The sequence below is a fragment of the Babylonia areolata genome, chromosome 1 (genome assembly GCF_041734735.1).
Source record: "Babylonia areolata isolate BAREFJ2019XMU chromosome 1, ASM4173473v1, whole genome shotgun sequence".
Classification (NCBI taxonomy): domain Eukaryota; kingdom Metazoa; phylum Mollusca; class Gastropoda; order Neogastropoda; family Buccinidae; genus Babylonia; species Babylonia areolata.
In genome coordinates, this window is record NC_134876.1 from 35,549,570 (window position 1) to 35,567,741 (window position 18,172).

At 41.7% G+C, this 18,172-nt stretch overlaps 2 protein-coding genes across 6 annotated transcripts in view; one reads left to right on the forward strand and one right to left on the reverse strand.

Annotated features, from left to right (window-relative positions):
• Positions 1–18,172, forward strand: part of LOC143282248 (cys-loop ligand-gated ion channel-like) — a 250,067-nt gene that overhangs the window by 224,994 nt on the left and 6,901 nt on the right. For 4 of the 5 annotated variants that reach the window (XM_076587847.1, XM_076587857.1, XM_076587851.1 and 1 more), the window contains one exon: positions 1–18,172. This exon is cut by the window's right edge and continues 6,901 nt beyond it. In XM_076587847.1, coding sequence (XP_076443962.1) covers positions 1–78 — 78 coding nt within the window. In that variant the 3' untranslated portion in view covers positions 79–18,172. The other variant, XR_013055232.1, reaches the window with a different exon arrangement.
• Positions 17,928–18,172, reverse strand: part of LOC143282242 (uncharacterized) — a 190,157-nt gene continuing 189,912 nt past the window's right edge. The window contains exon 20 of the mRNA XM_076587843.1: positions 17,928–18,172. This exon is cut by the window's right edge and continues 11,973 nt beyond it. The gene's annotated coding sequence lies outside the window, so the exon portion shown is untranslated.

The window sequence follows — 18,172 nt, forward strand, 5'->3', positions numbered from 1 at the left end:
GAGATGGCCCGGAAGTTGCTAGAAGCACAGTCTCCACCCAAACCAGTCAAATCAAAGCATGCCAAATCCAAATACTGACACAGACCTGCTCACTCAAGTTAATGCATCATATGTGATACTCTACATTTCCCTCTGCATTTGTACATAGGCCATAATTTCGTGTGACTCCGATGGTGATGTGATTTAACGCCATTAGGATGATCCGCACCTGATGATGGTGTTGACAGCCTCACTGACTGTGATGGTGAAGGGGGATGTTCCTTTTTGTGTGTCGCTGTGTGACTCAACGTGTGTGTGGGGACTTGGGAGGGGGAGTGTGTTGAAAAGATACTGCAGTTTGTGATAAAAACCTGTGTCCCCATATACCCTTACAGTGAATTTCAGTCTGTGTTGGTTTCTGGATGGATCTTTTCCGTGTTGTCCAGTATAGTGGCTGTGATGTGTGGACCTTGTGAGTGGTGACACTGTGTGTTGAACACCAGTGATTTGTTGAAACAAAGGGGGAGAACCCATGCTGCATGTGGTGAATGACCTGGTCTCGCCTCCTGTTTTCCCCACCCTCCCTCCTCCTGTATCTTCAATTCATCTTTGGAGTCTGCCTGTCATCAGTTGTCAACTGCTACTGCAAATTCTCTTTTCAGTCCTATTTGTTCCGAGTTTTTTTGTGATTTTTTTTTCTTTTATGTCTTTGATTGTGAATTGTGATGTTTATAAACAGAAAACATAGTTATTATGCATCATGAGACTGAAGAAAATAAAGGAGCTTGGTCTGGCAAATACACATTCAAGAGAAATTAGATTCTACCCCCCCAACCCCCCTTTTTTTTTCTTTTTTAAATGTTTTCAGGGTTTTCCCCCTGCCCTTTTCTTTCAATGTTTTCTCTGTTTGATTTATATAAGCTCCTGCTGTGTGTTGATTTGCTTTAGGTAGCTAATGACTTTAACCACGGGGTGTCATGTTGAAGACATCAGGGCTGGATGACATTCACAGCAGTCCACTGCTCTGTTACATATATACTGGAGATATCAACAGAGGACAAGCTACCCATTTCCACACAATGTTACAGGTATCAGGACTGAGTGAAATTCACTGGCAAAAAAAACCAACAACAACATTTGGACACTGGACAACTCTTGCATGTTTCTTCTCTTCAAGATGATGATTGTGTGACTGCATAATTATTGTGTGTGTTATTCCGGTCTTGTGAATCCTGCAACCAAGTTCTTCGGTGTTGAGGACCTGTCCTGTCTACCATCCGACCCATATGTGTGCTCAGCGGAACAGCTCTTTGAAGACTGACAGCTGACACAGAGACATGGATGACGATCTCTCCTAAATCATTGTTCAGATCATTACAGCAAATATTTCTTTGATTCTGCATTTTTCTTGTTATACTTCAACAGAAGAGTGTGATGTGACTGTTGTCTTTTTTCCTTTTCTTGTTTTGTAAAGTCTGTCTGAAGATTACTAGTACCAAAAGGTACTACAAGGCTAGTGTTAATCATTTCTGATATGCAAATGCATTAATGTTGTGCTTGTTCCACACAATCCATATGCTATCGTGAAATATCAGAACATCCAGATTTGCAATCTCTGTCTTGTGGTCATTGTTTTGCTTTGTTGGAATTCGTTTGTTACCATTCCCTCAACAGAGTTCTTTCTGAACAGTTGGACAGTAATATGTGTAGCATTATTAATGGCATTGATTTAGTTCATCTTTCAGAACTTCTAATCAAAGTTGAGGGTGGTGACTGTGGTGTTGAAATGAAAGTGTGATAAGATGCGAGTTTGTGACAGTTGGTGTTCGTGTGTTCTAGTGATGTATTCATACATTTGTGTGTTTTTTAGTTCATCATCTTTTCACAATAAATTTATCAACTTTTCACTGTAAGTGACATTAGACAAACATGTGCATATGTACTGAGTATGTGCATATACATATATGCATGTGTGTGTGTCTGTGAGGGTGTCCAAGGATATGTGTGTGTGCATGCCAGAGAAAGGGGGTACGGACCTTTTGGGGGAAGCATATTCATATGTATCACACACACAAATGCATGCACACCCATACCCAGCACACAGAACAATGAGGCAGAAGGATGACCATCAGGTGAACTGTCATAGGTCTGCCCTTCATGGTAAGTCTGTCTGTCATAACACAACTGATACATGTGTAATGTTTACTAATAAGCCAGTTGTGAGAGACACCAGTGAATTCTTGACACAAATTGAACACTTTTTTTTTTTTTAAAGCAACATTATACACCAGCAGACAGAGCCAAGTGACTGGCAGTGTCACTCAGATTTTCAGTTGTCACTTTGATTTGATACTGAGTTGACATGATTTGGAGTTGTCTCTTTGACACAATTTTCAGTTGTCTTGTTTGTTGTGTTTTTTTCAAAATGCTCACAAATTTAACTTTGAATCTGCAGTGACATCCTTGTGGTATAAAACCATTCAGATTTATAATAAATATGTACACTTTTATAGTCCCGTTTCTCTGTAAGAGCTCATGGTGATTTACAAGAAAGAAAGTTAAATTATATAAAATGCTTTAAACCGAGAATTTTTCTTGTATAACCAACAATAAAAACATTTTCAAATCATTCTCTTCATGGAGCAAAATGGAACAGAAATGAACTTGTCAACAAGTGCAGTTAATATAAAAGCAGAATTACGAAGCTGCTTTTTTTTTCTTTTTTTCTTTTTTTTTAATTGTAAAGCAGGAAACTAAAAAAACTGTCAAAGGTTTTGAGGGTCAGGTTCCTAACATAAATTCAGTGAAAAAAAAAGGTTTTAACAATGTATACTGACATGGGGTCTAATACTATAAATGGATATCTTGCTGCCATGTTAAGTTCTTGATTAACAGTCTACAGGAGCATATCCTTTGAGGTGTTAGTTCTTAGTATCTGTAAGTTCTATTGATTTGAAATTGCATTTGTTTTCATTTTATACTTTCTGTGCCTTTCTTCACAGTCCATGATACATATTAACTTTTGTTAATTATTGAATTGTAAGTTGGTGGAAGAGGTAAATGGTGACCTTCATTTCACTGTGGCAATGATGGTTGTTACTTGTGTAATATGAGAAAGGCGATTTGGAAATCAAAACCTTGCTGTTGCTGACATCTTCTCATGGAGTTCAAGTAGGTAGGTGAGGTGAATGTCACTGCTGGCTCCCATCTGTCTCCAGCAAATCTGGGTCCATCGCCACAAAGCACTAAATAGAATTTTGTTGGCAATGCAACCCAGTCAGTCCCAGCTCAACTGGGAATGGTTAGGTCTTTCAAGCAGAATGAACTTTAAGGCTTCAGATTTTTTTTTTTTTTTTTTTTAATATAGATACTTTATGACTTTGTAATTTTTCTAATGGCGTGTTAAAATTTTCTAAGGACATTTTTTTCCCATCAGAATGAGTCAAGATCGACTGTTTCAAGGTATTACAACATACTTTAACCAGATCCACTCATGCAGCTTAGCTTCTTCATTCTGCTGGTATCATCCACCACAATGTTCAGAAGTTTGGGGGAACAAAGAACCTTGCCTGGGTTGCATAATTGATATAACCAGCTCCAAGTTTGCTTCACATTTATTAATTTTCCTGTCCATTGAATTAGCACAAAGAAAAATTCTTCACACTATGCAAATTTATCACTTCTAAGATTGCTTATGCTGCCCATTTGTGTAACATTAAGAATTTTTCCAAGTCTATGGAATTAGTGTAACCTTCGGAAATTTCTTTATGCAAAGCAAACTTTTGATTGTTGGTTGCTGATGCTATCCAGCCCTTAATTGTGCTGCTGATTTTTGTGCAATCTGAACGTGAGCACTGAATCCATATCAGATGTTGGTACTGAGCATGATCCATTCTGCACAGTTTTGTAGAGGCACGAAACACTTAACTGGCTCTGAAAGCTAGTTTGTGAGTTTTCTTCTCTGTTTCTTTTATCCCTTCTATGGAAAGTCATAGAGTACAGAGTCTGATAATTTCCAATGTATTACATGTTCAATTTGCTCAGTGGTTCCTCTTATTATTCTTTTCTGTCACTTTATGTTTTGTTTCTTCCGTCCTTCCCTCTTCATCTGACACAGACAGTTCACTCACTCACTTATTCACTACCACCAACCGTGCCCCCACACCCTGTCTCCCCACACACCACTTTGGGCTCATGAAAGAGCTCCTTTACAGAAATAAATATCTGCATGTCCTTCAGTTACCCATAAAACAAACAGAGTATGAAAGTACATGTATGGAGTTCTTTAACATATTTTTGTACTGTTTTGCTGCTGCTCTGAAGAAAGCAAAAGTGGGCATTCTCTATCATCTCAAGTGCTGATCTAAATACTGTAGTCAGTAAATATAGCATATATTACTGAAAACTCAGTGAGTTGTGTGATAGTATGTTTTGGAAACTGCTGTAAATCTGTTGTGGAAGAATGTCGATAAACGATACTTCTTGTAATTTTGTTTTTGTAGCCTCTTTTCATGTGTGTGTGTGTGTGTGTGTGTGTGTGTGTGTGTAGTGGTAACAGTTCTTGGATTAATGTCTGTTCACTTTCATATTTGTGAGGCAGCATGCAAAAACCGGGCCAATATCGAAATTTATCATTTTTGACATTTATATACTTTAAGAAAGTTTAGAAATCACAGATTAACATATTAAAAAACAAAACAAAACAAAAAAACAACAACAAAAAACAAACAAACAAAAAAATCCCACACACACAACAGAACTGATCTATCTGTCATAGTTTTTTTTCCAATGTTTTTTTCAGATTTGATGTGCCTGAAAAGAACAAATGGATAAACTGACAAGAATTATCTTCAACATGTATTTGGTGTCAAAAGATTCAGCATTAAGTAAACTAAAACTTTCTATATGAAAAAAAGTACAGGAAAATTCATATTTTCTCTCTATGTGACAGTGAATGTTCAAATGAGAGACAAAGGCTGCATATGTGTTTGAACAACAACAAAAATTTCTGTAATGCTTACGAATCTTTTCTTCGTCTTTAGATCCCAGATCAAAATAACTTTTACAAAATGTAGTCTATAAGTTCATAGCTACATCATCAGTTGTAATTTCTGAATTTTTTAAAAAAGAAATTGCAACTTAAGTTGTGCAGCAGTACCAATGCCCTGTTGAAAACATTGAAACTACTACCGTTTCAGGCAGTTTTGTGATAAAATACTTACCAACAGTAAAGATAAGACTTCAACTATGCGAAATTTGTATTTTAAAAAATCTTGATTTTCATTATTTTGAGCCTAATGAAGTGTTGTTGTTTTTTAAAGCATGGCTAATAGCTGGGTATGACTTTAGCCAGGTTTTCGCATGCTGCATCAAATTTAGACAATATGTGTGTGTGTGTGTGTATGCGCGCGCGCAGATGCATGCATATATGCATGTGTGTTTGTGTGTGTGTGTGTGTGTGTGTGTGTGTGTGTGTGCATGCTGAACTACCACATTTCTGTCATTTTACTTCTGGAAACTTCCCTGCTTTTTATTCCAACTCCTGAACAAATAAAACTGAACAAAATCAAATAAAATAACTCCAGTATGAATGGAAGTACTTACCAACATCCTTGTTAGCCCACTTTGAGAGAAATCGTGGGATTGGAAAAAAGTGTGGTCTTTCCCTTCCAACATCTCCTCTCAGTTACGAGAAATTGTAGGGGGCGCCCCCATTATTTCTCCCAATGTGTGAAAAAGCGTGGCAAGACCTCCTTATTTTATCAAAAACATTTCCTTTGTCATCGGGGTTGGTTTCATATCTTTTACCATTACAAATCTTTGGGAAAACGGATAGAGAGAAAAGGAAGAGAAAGAGTGGGATAATGACAAAGATAATCATGATAATGATGATGACGTTAGGGGCACAGTACTGGTTTATAAAATAAAAAAAAAAGTGTGCATGCATGTGTATGTGTGTGATTGAGTGAGTGGGTGAGTGTGTCTGTATGCGCGCACGCACGCGTGTGTGTGTGTGCGCGCGCGAGTGCATGTTTCCTTTTGTGTGTTTACTTGACTGGTTGATTTGTTCTTTCACACTGTTTTTAAAATAATATTTTCATGTTCTGAGTGTCTTCCATGTAACAGAGAATCTATTTTCAGTCAATCTTGCATGCAACAGGATGCCAACACAAACAGATGAACATACGAACAAGCATGAAATGAAGAACATTATAAATAGACGTGACAGAAAAGGATGCATCACAGCAAACATCAAAACTATTTGGTCCCCTTTTCACACTCCCTTCGCGAGGGTAAAGCATTGTGAAACACCTTTTTCTGTCACATTTATGTAGAAAGTTGAATCATTTTGATGTTATTCCCTGGTAAAGATTCAGTTTAAGTCTTGGTATATTATATTTGAGTTATACACATTGACTTAATTTCATTGTTTGCTATTAATTCCGATGTTGAATTTGAGGTTGATGCATTGGAGTCCATCCTATGTGAAATACTATAAATATATCTGTTTCAGTGTTATTACTGTTGATATCTTTGCTTACACCATTGTCATTGTCACGGTCGTCATTGTTGTCGCCCCCCTCTTTCTCTTTTCTCTCTCATTTTCCTCCAAGATTTGCACTGGTAAAAGACAAGAAACCAACTCCTAGACAAAGGAATATTGTGAGAAATCGTGGGGGCGCATCCCCACAATTTCTCGCAGTTGGGAGAAAACGTGGGAGGGAATCGACCACACTTTCTCACAATCCCACGATTTCTCTCAAAGTGAGACAGATTGTGGGATTTTTGAGAGAAATCATGGGATTGCAAGAAATCATGGACTTACAATCCTTTTAGAAAAATATATCCAGACTGCCAAATATGTACATATATATTACCAAAACATTTCTCACCCTAAGGGTCTCTTTCAATCAATCTCACCTGCTGTCAGCCCCATATCTAAGTTACTTCAGCCAGATCAAACCGTGGAATGAAAAAGAACAGGTATTGTGAAATGACATAATCATAACAAAATAAAAGTTGAAATGAAATGAAATTATGGTGCTTAGAGCCTCGCCGACCACTAAGACCATCTCAAGGCTATCGCCGCGTCAATAACTACTACAAGGATAAAAAAAAACCCAACCAATTAAAACGAGTCACCACTTCAAACTTTCCACTCCAAAGTTTAAAAAACTTCCATAGTTTAAAACCTTCAAATCTGGTTAAAAATGTTCACTTCTTTTAAGAAGTCCATCAGCGCCCACGGAGGGACATCACGAAACAAAGTCTTCAAAGAAACCGCCGTGTAATGTCTGCGTCTAACGTCATGCAGATCCCAACATATCAAGGAGCACGTGTTTCACGGTGAGAGGCTCATCACAGGGAATACATCGAGGGGCCTCTTCCCCTTCAACAAATAAGAATGAGTAAAAAAAAAGTGTGCCCCGCATGCTGTCTGCACAGCACAGACTCCTCCTTTCTGTTCTTCACCCCTGAAGGGAGGGTCTCTTTTAGGTCTGGACGGATCTGAAAGAGCTTGTTGTCCATCTGGGTGTTCCACTCCTCTTGCCAAAGATCCTTAACATAAGTGTTCACCTTCTGCTTCATGTTTGTGTATGGTACAAAGGATCTGGATAATTCTTTCTTTACAGCGTTCCTGGCCAGCAGGTCTGCCCTTTCGTTACCATGAATGCCAACATGTCCGGGAACCCAGGCCAACACAACCTCGTATCCTTTCTTCGTTGCGAGAGTAAAAGCTTCATAAAATTCCAGCAGTTTGGGATGAGTGATATTCCTGCAGGCGATCGCCTCCAGGGCTGACAAGGAGTCAGAAAAGATCATGAATCTTTTTTGTTTCGAAGAGAGAACCATTTTTACCGCCAGAACCAGTGCGGTCAGTTCCGCAGTGTACACTGAGCTGTCAGACAGGATGTGTTCCGTTGCGGGCCGGTCAGGAAAGGCGGGACAGAACGCAGATGCAGCGGCTCCATCCTCTGACTTGGAACCATCAGTGAAGATTCTTTGAAAAGTGGGAAATGTGTGACAGAGTTCCGAAAAGTAAGTTCTGTAGACCAGAGAACTGGTGGAGTCTTTACGGTACGAGGCCAGATCGAATCGGACCTCAGGTGTTCTGAAGGTCCACGGAGGGCTGTCAGGGAACTTGGAGAAATCTGAGATGTCACTGACATCCAGATCGGCATTTTCTAAGTCCAAGAGGAGGGATGCAGTTTGGGTTGTCTTTAAATTTCTTGTCGAAAGGGTTGTTGAATACAGCGTCGTAAGCAGGGTTTGTAGGTTCAGAGAACAATTTCAAATAATAATTTAGGGTCAGCTTCAGTCTGCGGTTGGAGAGAGGCGGTACCCCCGCCTCTGCATACAGGCTGTGCACAGGGGTGGTGCGGAAAGCACCTAAGCTGAGACGGAGCCCTTGGTGGTGTATAGGGTCCAACAGTTTCAGGTAAGACGGTCTGGCCGAGCTGTATACTACACTTCCGTAATCCAGTTTGGACCGGACCAGAGCTCTGTAGAGGTGCAAGAGAGTTCTCTTATCAGCACCCCAATCCGTGTGTGCCACAACTCGGATGATGTTTTCAGCTGTTTGATATGGCTGAGGAAGTTCAGCTTCTGATCAAAGACGACCCCTAAAAATTTGGCTTCCTTGACCACCAGGATGGTGGATTTTCCCAGACAGATTTCAGGGTCCGGATAGAACTGGCGAAAGTTATGAGAATGAATACATTCAGTTTTGGAGGACGAAAAGGTGAAGCCATTCTCCTCTGCCCAACACTGGATTTTGTTGACGCAGAGCTGAAGCCGTCGCTGGATGCTGGCATACGTGCTGCCAGTTGCATACAAGGCGAAATCGTCCACGAACAGCGAGCTGTCCGATCCCTTCTGAACGGATTGAACGATGTCATTAATTTTGATGCTGAAGAGAGTCGGTGACAGAATGCTCCCTTGTGGGACACCCAGCTCCTGCTCGTGAATGTCCGACAGGGTGGTGCCGACCCTCACCTGGAATTGTCTGTCTTGCAAAAATTTGTGGATGAAGTGGAGCAGGTGTCCTCGGAAACCGAGCTTGTGCAGGTCCGAGAGGATTCCAAATTTCCAGGTGGTATTGTAAGCTTTCTCCAAGTCTAAAAATATGGCCACCACATGCTGTTTGTTTACAAAGACATTTCTTACAGTGGTTTCCAGACGAACCAGATGGTCAACGGTAGAGCGATGCTTGCAGAAACCACACTGTTCTTTCACCAGAAGGCCGTCGGTCTCTGTTTCCACATCAGTCTACTGTTGACCATCTTCTCCATCAGTTTGCAGATGCAGCTGGTCAGTGCTATTGGGCGGTAGTTGGAGGGGTTCGAGGGGTCTTTTCTCGGTTTTGGCACCGGGATTATGAGGGCTTTCCCCAAGGAGGGTGGAAAAAAGCCTGTGATCCAGATGTGGTTGTAAACTTTGAGCTGGGTGTCCATACAGGTTTCGGGAACCTGTTTTAAGAGTTTATAATGGACCTCGTCCATTCCTGGAGAGGAATCCGTGCAGGTCTGAAGGGCAGATTTTAGTTCATTCATAGTGAAAGGAAGGTTGTAGCTCTCTGTGTTGTCGGAAGAGAAGTTGCAAGGTGTTTTTTCTGTCAGGTTTTTGGTTTTGAGAAACCGAGCAGATTTGTTAGCAGATCTCGAATTCAGTTCAATTGTGGAGGCAAGCAAATTGGCAACTGCTTTCTTCTCTGTGACCATAGCGTCTGAAAGTTTAAGGTGATGAAAAGTTGGGCAGACGTTTTTGCCCTTGTTTTTTTTTGTTTTTTTTAACCCTCCACACTTTCTTCTTGGGTGTGTTGGAGGTTAAGGAAGAGCAAAAATCTCTCCGTGACTTTCTCTGGCTCTTTTTAAAAACATACCTGGCTTTCGCCCTCAGCTGTTGATGGGTTCGAACGCATCGGTCTCCAGTCTCCGAAAGACGCGTCGTTGCGCTCTCTTCCGAGACTTACGGGCCTCCCGACATTCCGCGTTGAACCAGGGCGTTCTTGGCATCTGAGGCTTGGAGGTAGACGATGGGACTGCTGCTTTGGCGCAGTCTAAAACAACCTGAGTCAGAGTGTCAGCAGGGTCCTTGCTTTTTAATACTGTTTCTTCCTGCAGCTCCGCTCTTATCTTCGTGGTAAAAATTCCCCAGTCGGCTTTGTCATAATTCAGGCGGTCAGGCAGAGAGTCACCTTCCCCATCTGTGGGGCGGAGGACGACAGGAAAGTGGTCACTCCCGAGCAGATCGTCGTGCACTCTCCACTCGTAGTCCAGGACCAACGATGGATCGCAGACCGACAGATCTAAACATGAGAGCTTTCCAGAGGACAGATAAAGGTAAGTGGGTGACTTGTCGTTAAGACAGCACAGGTCCATATCGGAGAGAAGGTTTTCCAAAAGAAGACCTCGGGCTGATGTCACCTCACTTCCCCAGAGCGGGGAGTGGCCATTGAAGTCGCCCAACAGTAGAAACGGTCGTGGGAGCTGGTCGACCTGGTTCATGAGGTCCTGCCTCAGAACACGGACGGAAGGAGGAAGGTACAGAGAGCAGACAGTGATGGTTTTCTCAAGTGTGACTCTGACTGCCACCGCCTGTAAAGGGGTGCTTAAAGGAACTGTACTGTATAAAAGGGACTTACGTATAAAAAGAGCGACACCTCCCGTCAATCCCTCTTGCTTCAGTTGAGCGGGTTTAAAAATGGAGTTAAAACCAGAGAGAGATAAAACCTTGCCATCTCTTTTGCAGCGCCAGCACTGATGGTTTCAAGACACGACAAAGCAGCTGAAGTTCCTGGAAATTGGCATAGAACCCACGGATGTTCCAGTGGATCACTGCCATTAAAAAGGTTAAAAAAAAAATAAAGCAGCAGCCTAATCCATTGCTACCCCCTGCTCCTCTGCTTGCGGTGGCTCAAGGTCGGCCAAGATCGCGTATCTATTTTTGGAACTTAACTTCTCCGATTCCGACCAAGCCGGAATATCCACCACCTCGGCTTTTCCCGATCCCGCCGAGGCCGCAACCCTCCCCTCCTTGAGTTTTGGAGGTACGGGGGTTTCTGGCTACTCCCGCCAGCCCGAGGGCCAGGCAGACGAGAGGCGGGACGAGGGGGGCCGGGGGGTGGGGGGGGGACGGGAGGCGGACACCGTGCCGCCGCCCGAGGCTCCCGCCCAGCAACCCCTGAGGACCGCCGTACAGGATGGGAAGGGGTGGACACAGCGCCTCCACCCGAGGCCAACGGTTCTATCAAGGTAGGCACGTCGTCCGTCTGCGTCCCTGTGGACGTCGTCTGGACCGCGACGTCCACCATCCTGGGTCTGACGACAGAGGCGTAAGACGCCTTAGGCAATGCGGCCTCTACTTGTTTTCGTGCCTCAAAGAAAGACATTTTCTTCTCCGTCTTCACCTTCTGGATTTCTTTTTCTTTTTTTTCCAGGCGGGGCAGTCTTTTGATGAGGACGGGTGGCCGCCTCCGCAGTTCGCACAACGGGCTGGACCGACGCATTCGCCCTGGTGCACCGCCTTTGAACAGGTGCCACACGCCTCTTCCTCCTTGCAGCGGTCCCGCACGTGTCCGAATTTCTGGCACTTGAAAATCTTAGAGGGGACGACACGTACAGGCTTACGTTCACCAGCAGGTATCCGACTCGAATGTCCTTGGGGACATTCGGACAGCAGAAGGTGAGGAAAAATGTGTTGGTCGGGACTCTGTCCGACCCCTTCCTTACTGTCACCCTGTAAACGTCGGTCACTCCCTGAGAGGGCAGCTCGCTCTCGCTCTCTGCTTCAGACACTCCTCTCAACTCCGGGCATCTGATGACCCCCTTTGAACAGTTCAGTCCTTTGTGAGGGAAACCCTCACCGCCCTATCCACAAAAGTGGTCGCCTTGAGCAGAAGCTGTGTCTGCCTTTTGGACTCTGTCTCCACCAGAAATGCTCCGCTCCTCAGCCCTCAGCCTCTTGATTGATTTCAGTGATCCTGCCAGGCACTGAAAGCCCTTCTGGATATCGAAGGGGGTGAGAGCCGACAAGGGATTGTTGTCATCAGCGCCCTCCACCACAAGCCACGACGGCCAAAATCCAGAGGTCTCACCAACCTCCGAATCAGAGTCCGAGTCATCAGTTCCTGGTCTCCTTCTTTTGCCAAGTTTAGGGGGGTGTATTTATTTGGAAGTCATGGTTTTAATAATTGTATATTCATCCCTCCCTTACCCACCCACCATGGGGTCCAACTTAGGGCCAGGGTCAAGGGAACACCAGCTTGACCCCTTCCAGGTTTCGGGAGGGATATACGACTAACAGCTTAGCTCCAACGTGTTCCCCCCCGATCATGGCCAGCTCCCGGGGACAGAGAACCAAGCATTACGGGGGTTATCCTTGCTAGCCTCCAAACTGCCAGTCTTGACCCACGAAGGGGTAGCCGACTGACACACACAGGCCAATGTGTGCCGCCTGTCTTAGGAGAAGTCCGAGCCAAAGGGATGTGTTGAGAGCAGCGTGCTCTCTTAATCCCCAGGATCTCATTCCCCTCCATCACAGGTCGCGCCGCACGGCAAACACGGCGGGCCTGAAGAAGGCCGCAGAGAAAAAAGAATGTGGAAAAGAAGGCTTGATAGGGAGCTGAGGAAAGAAAAGAGGTGGTAAAAAGAAGAATAGAGAATAGCGAAAGGGACAGTGGGTCACTTTTAGTTTGGGCCTCACTCACGACCTGTTCGGTGTGGGAAGCCCTATCAGGGGCATCAGTACAAAAACCACCACTTATTCAGCCTGAACAGCTACAATGGCTATGTAGGCTGTCAATTAAGACCTGGGACTAGAGCAGTAAACCCCAAGAAAAACTGATGCCCCCGCCGACATAGCTCGCTCGATCACTGGCCACTAAGCCTCCCGACCACGACAAGGTAGTGACCCCCCCGGGAGGGGGTCAAGAGAACACTAGCTTAACCCCCTCCAGGTTTCAGGAGGCATGAGATACAAAGAAGAATATCAGAAAAATGGATCTAATGAGATGGGATGTAGATAATATAAGAAGATATGTCAATATGGATAATGTCTTCAAATATCTTGGACCAGCATGGAAGCTGAATAGAGCAGACAGATGCACGTTTATAACTGATTCTGTACCGAATAGGGATCCAGTGAGGAGACAGGTGTGATTTGGGAGAAACAGGAAGCATAACTAAAGATGGGCAGCAAAATATTAAAATGATTACAAAGATGTTTAGCTTATCTTTAATTTCAAGTTCAGTGCCCTCCAAATGACCTTTTAGCTTGAGCTCACTGAAATGGACTATGAGATATAGATGACAGCAAGAGAGATTTACTGTTAATACTGTTTCTGCCAAGTTGTTTTTCTGGTCTTTTTTTTTCAGAAGATATATTCATCATTCTAACAATAGAGTAGAACCAGTGATGCTGCTGCTTTCCATGGATAGCTGCTGTCTCTGATTTCTACAACAGAATTGTCAATTTTGATTTAAATTATTCTCTCGCTCTCTCTCTCTATATATATGTATATATATTGTGTGTGTGTTTGTGTATTAAATTTCATTCCTAAATTTGTTTTGTATTGATGCTCTTCAAATTGTCCTCAATCTCTCATCAGTAACTAAGATTCCATTACCCACTCACCAAGTCTTTTTCCCCCCCATTTTTAATCAGTAAAATGACTGTGATCATATAGAATTAATCTTCACTCTTGTATGTATCTTAACAAGGGGTACCCATGCCAGTGTTTCAGTAATAATTGTTAAAATATATCTATATAGTTAGATCAACTGTAGTATGGAACTATCTGTAAATTAAACTTTAATGCATGTTCTTGTTTTTGCTTTCAAAATTGAGCAGATATTTTGCCAGTAACATCTACACAACTCGTGTCTTCTCATTTCCGCTTCAGTTTCAAAGAACCTTCTGTCCACCGGTATAACTCAATTAAGATTATATTTGAATTATTTTTAACATTCACTCAGACAAATGACAAATCTATTACTTTAATTTTTTTTTTTTTTAATAGCATTTGCTATTTTTTCAGAGTGTCAAGAAAATCATGGTTTAGTTTGATTTGAAATGTGTACATTTTTATTCCATTTTATTTATTTATTTTATTCTCTTTTTTTTTTTTTTCAAATATCTTTTTAATAGTTTTAGTTCTTTTTTTGTGGTGAAGATAGTACTCCATTAAAGAACAGATGATTTTTAAGAAAGTAAACAAGAATTCCTTTCGATCGCAGCCACTGTGGGACAACTCTGACATCAACTTAAGAGTAGTTTCAAAGCCTGAGCAATGTCCATTTCATTTAAAAAAAGAAAGAAAAATCATATGAAACACTGAAAAATGAAGTCAAAGGTGATCACAGATTAAAGAACATTCAGTTTCAGTTTCAAGGGGGGGTCGAAGCGTGTGGACTGATCCATATAAGCTATAACACATCTGCTTTGAAAAAATACTTGATTTAAAAAGGAGCAGAAGCCTGACCTATGCATAGGTCCTATGCTCTTGTCAGGCCTTGAGAGCCTTCTGAATTCTAAAAATATAAATGTATATTGATCTTAAAACAGAAAACAGAATTTGAATAAAATAAACAAAATAAATAAGTAAATAAAAACAAACAACATGGAAGATATGAATATTATGGAAGACAAATAAATGAAATATAAAAAAACAAATAAAATGGGCCACTTTCAGCAAACATTTGCACACGCAAACAAAATAAGTGAATAAAAACAAACAGCATGGAACATATAAATATTATGGAAGACATGTAAATGAAATATAAAAAACAAATAAAATGGGCCACATTCAGCAAACATTTGCACACACATACATGTTTACACACCCTCACAAGCTTGCATGTGCACACACACACACGCACACAAATATATAATGCACATGAACCAGTTCATAAATACCCTCTGTGAATACACTGTGACACACATACCCACGCCCCGTCATGTCTACACTGAAATGTAAATATATGCACATGCACTTATCATCATCGACAATGACATGCATGTTTTATGTGCATCTTACGTTCACATTGATCTTCAATTGGTGGGCTTGCACATACTGTTTACATACATACATACATACATTCATATACATGCACATTTTTTGCATACATCACACACAATGTGCAACGTAAGGTGTAACACATACGGCACTTGCATGCATTTGTGCAACTGCTTTCACTCCAAGGTCCCACAAAATCCAAACACACACACACTTCAATGCACACCCAGCTCTCACACATGCACATACACCAACTCCCCCTACACCCCCACACATGTATATGTGCTTACAAACTTTTACACAAATATACAAACTGGTAGTCCTACTGATGCCAAGATCCCACCCTCCACGAATACACAAACCTAGGCCCAACCTTCCACTTACATACCCAAATGCACTCACACTCCTGCATACACAGTGTCACACAGATATAGACATTGTGTGTCACACACACACACACACACACACAAACACACAGTCATAGTTTACAGAACAAAGATAAACATATTAAAAAGAAATGAGGAAAAATCAAAAGATTAAATGTTCAGTCAAAACATCTGATCAGTTTCATAAGATATCCAACATCTGTCTGGTGCCAGTGACGCCCTGAGGAGGAGGAGAAACATTTCTTACAGGCAGTCAACTTTACATTTTTCAAGACACAAACTTGTCTTTAGGATTCTTAGTTTATAGATGGTGACAGCAGAAAAAGGGAAGGTTTAGACAAAACTGCAAGCTTGTTGGTTTGATGGCAGTGTTTAAGGCTGGGTCAAACAAAAGATGAATTATAATACAAACATGGATTGAACCAGTCTTTTATGCCGTGTTGCAGGGATATTCTTTAAACTGTATTCTTGTTCTCTTGTTAATGGTTTGAAGAATGGCATGATGTTTGAAGCAGAGAAGTTTGAAGATGATGTTAAATTATACAGGGACAGGGACATTTCCAAACTGAAAGGTTGTGAGAAGGAAAAGCAACACCTCAACAATGCTTTGCAATTGTATGAAAGATGGTATATGCAGTCGAGTATAAAGACATTGCAAAATAGCTCATACAGTCAGAGAGAGAGAGAGAGAGAGAGAGAGAGAGAGAGAGAGATTTGATGTATAGATGAAGAGAGCATCCCTGATGCTGCGATGCACAAACCTGTTTTAAGTTTACAACATTGTCAAGCAGCAGGTAACAGCAGAGTTCTTGGAAAACCAATTGCAAATGCAGACAAGACAATTGTGCCATATGACAAATCAATCATAGGTGACATGTTGGGTACAAAACTGGGACTCAGCTATTGAGTCATACTTGTAACAAGACATAGCTGTTTTGGATGCCTGGCACTGTGTCATTCAGATGATGAGAGGGTTGTCAGATGAGCAAATTGATGGCAATGGAGAGGAGAGGAGGTGAAGTGATAAACAGTTTCAGTTTTTCAATGAGGCATCAGTGCATTCAGAAAAATCCATATATGCTACACCACATCTGCAAAGAACGCACTCTGAAAGGCTTGTGTGCATGCATGTATATTTGTGTACCTTTCAGAGTGGATTTCTACTGAATGTGGCCAAAGGACAACACTCTCATAGCCATGGGTTCTTTTTCAGTGTGCCAAGTGGTGCACATGGGTCCTTGGTTCATCATCTCATCTGAATGACTAGATGTTCTGTTTGATTTTCCAGTCAAACTTGGGAGAAAGGGCAAGAGTGGGATTCAAACCCTGATCCTCACAGACTCTTTGTATTGGCAGGTGAGCATCTTAACCATTCTGCTACCTTCCTCCTAAACAGACTGAAGGCATCAAAAAGATCCCTCCACGCATTCATCCTTGATTCTCATCTCTATTTGGATAGAGGTAATGATGCCAGTATTTGGTTGAAGTGGATTTCTCCTCCCCACATATAACTTATGGCTAACTCCTGACCAAACAGACACATACATATATATATATATATATATATGTGATAGTCAGTTGTGTCCGACTATGACCACCAAACAGACAATAGTGCTATCAATGTCAATCAAGTCAGCTGTGGTTAGTTAGCCCTGTGAGTGTCTTCAACAGGGGGTCACTCAGTCCAGGTCAGGACAGATGCAGTAATGATCTGTATGTTGATTGTCATCAATGTTCTGATTTGTTGAAATGATTGTGTGTGAAAGATGTGATTCCCCCTTGGATACTGGATGCTGACTGTTCACAGCAGTGAGATAGTGGCTGCAATGTCCTTGATGTCATTCATTGATGATGATGATGATGATGATGTTACCAGTGTTTTGATTTGTGAACATGCCTTGGTCAGATCAGTTTGCCTTTTGTGCTCCTCACCTTTCTGCTGTGAAGAGGTCAGTGGGAAGCACTATCATTCCCTTATGAAAAAGAAAGTGTCAGCTTTTTTTCTTCTTTTTTTTGTATCATCAATCCCCTCCTCCTCCCTGTCTGTCTGTCTGTTTGTTTTTTTTCCCAATCCCCTCCTCCAAGTCCATCTACTTAAAACCCCATACATACTTCATATGTAGGAGCTTGTATACTTCTCACTACCCCCAGCACTTGAACAATGTCATCATTGTGTTCAAGTGCCTTCAGCTCCTTCAGCAACCAATTGTGAACAATGTTGTCATTTAGTCGAGAGGAAAGTGACAGAACACACTCCATCCAAACAAAGTTCAATAGTTACCAAGCCATAGCACTGAAAAGTTTTCAATTTTTTTTTTCAGGTCCTCTGCAGATAAAACAACAGAAAAGTGATTTTTTTTTTTTTTTTTTTTTTTTTTTTTAAATGGCTATGCAACCTACACATACTGGTTTTATTTATGCTCAATGTATACCAAAGAAAAACAGTAAAATGCATGCATGTGACCTAACCTGAGATCTTTGTTTGTTTACATAATAATTTTTGTGTTTGGTGGGGAGGGACATACAAGACATCACCAAACAATCTCTTCAGAACGGCCTCTGCACCGAGTAACTGACTTAAGGATACAAAAGTAGAGACTTCATTTCCAGTAGCACATACATGTTTTTCTTCTGATAAATCAAAACTATAAATATCATACATGAATCTGTTTTAACTTACATGCCATGACCACTATCATCCCTCATTTGCAACCCCACAGATCAAACAGACACCACAAACACATTCTATCCCCTCTGCCTCCCCACCTCTCCTCCCAAACCCACCTCTCTT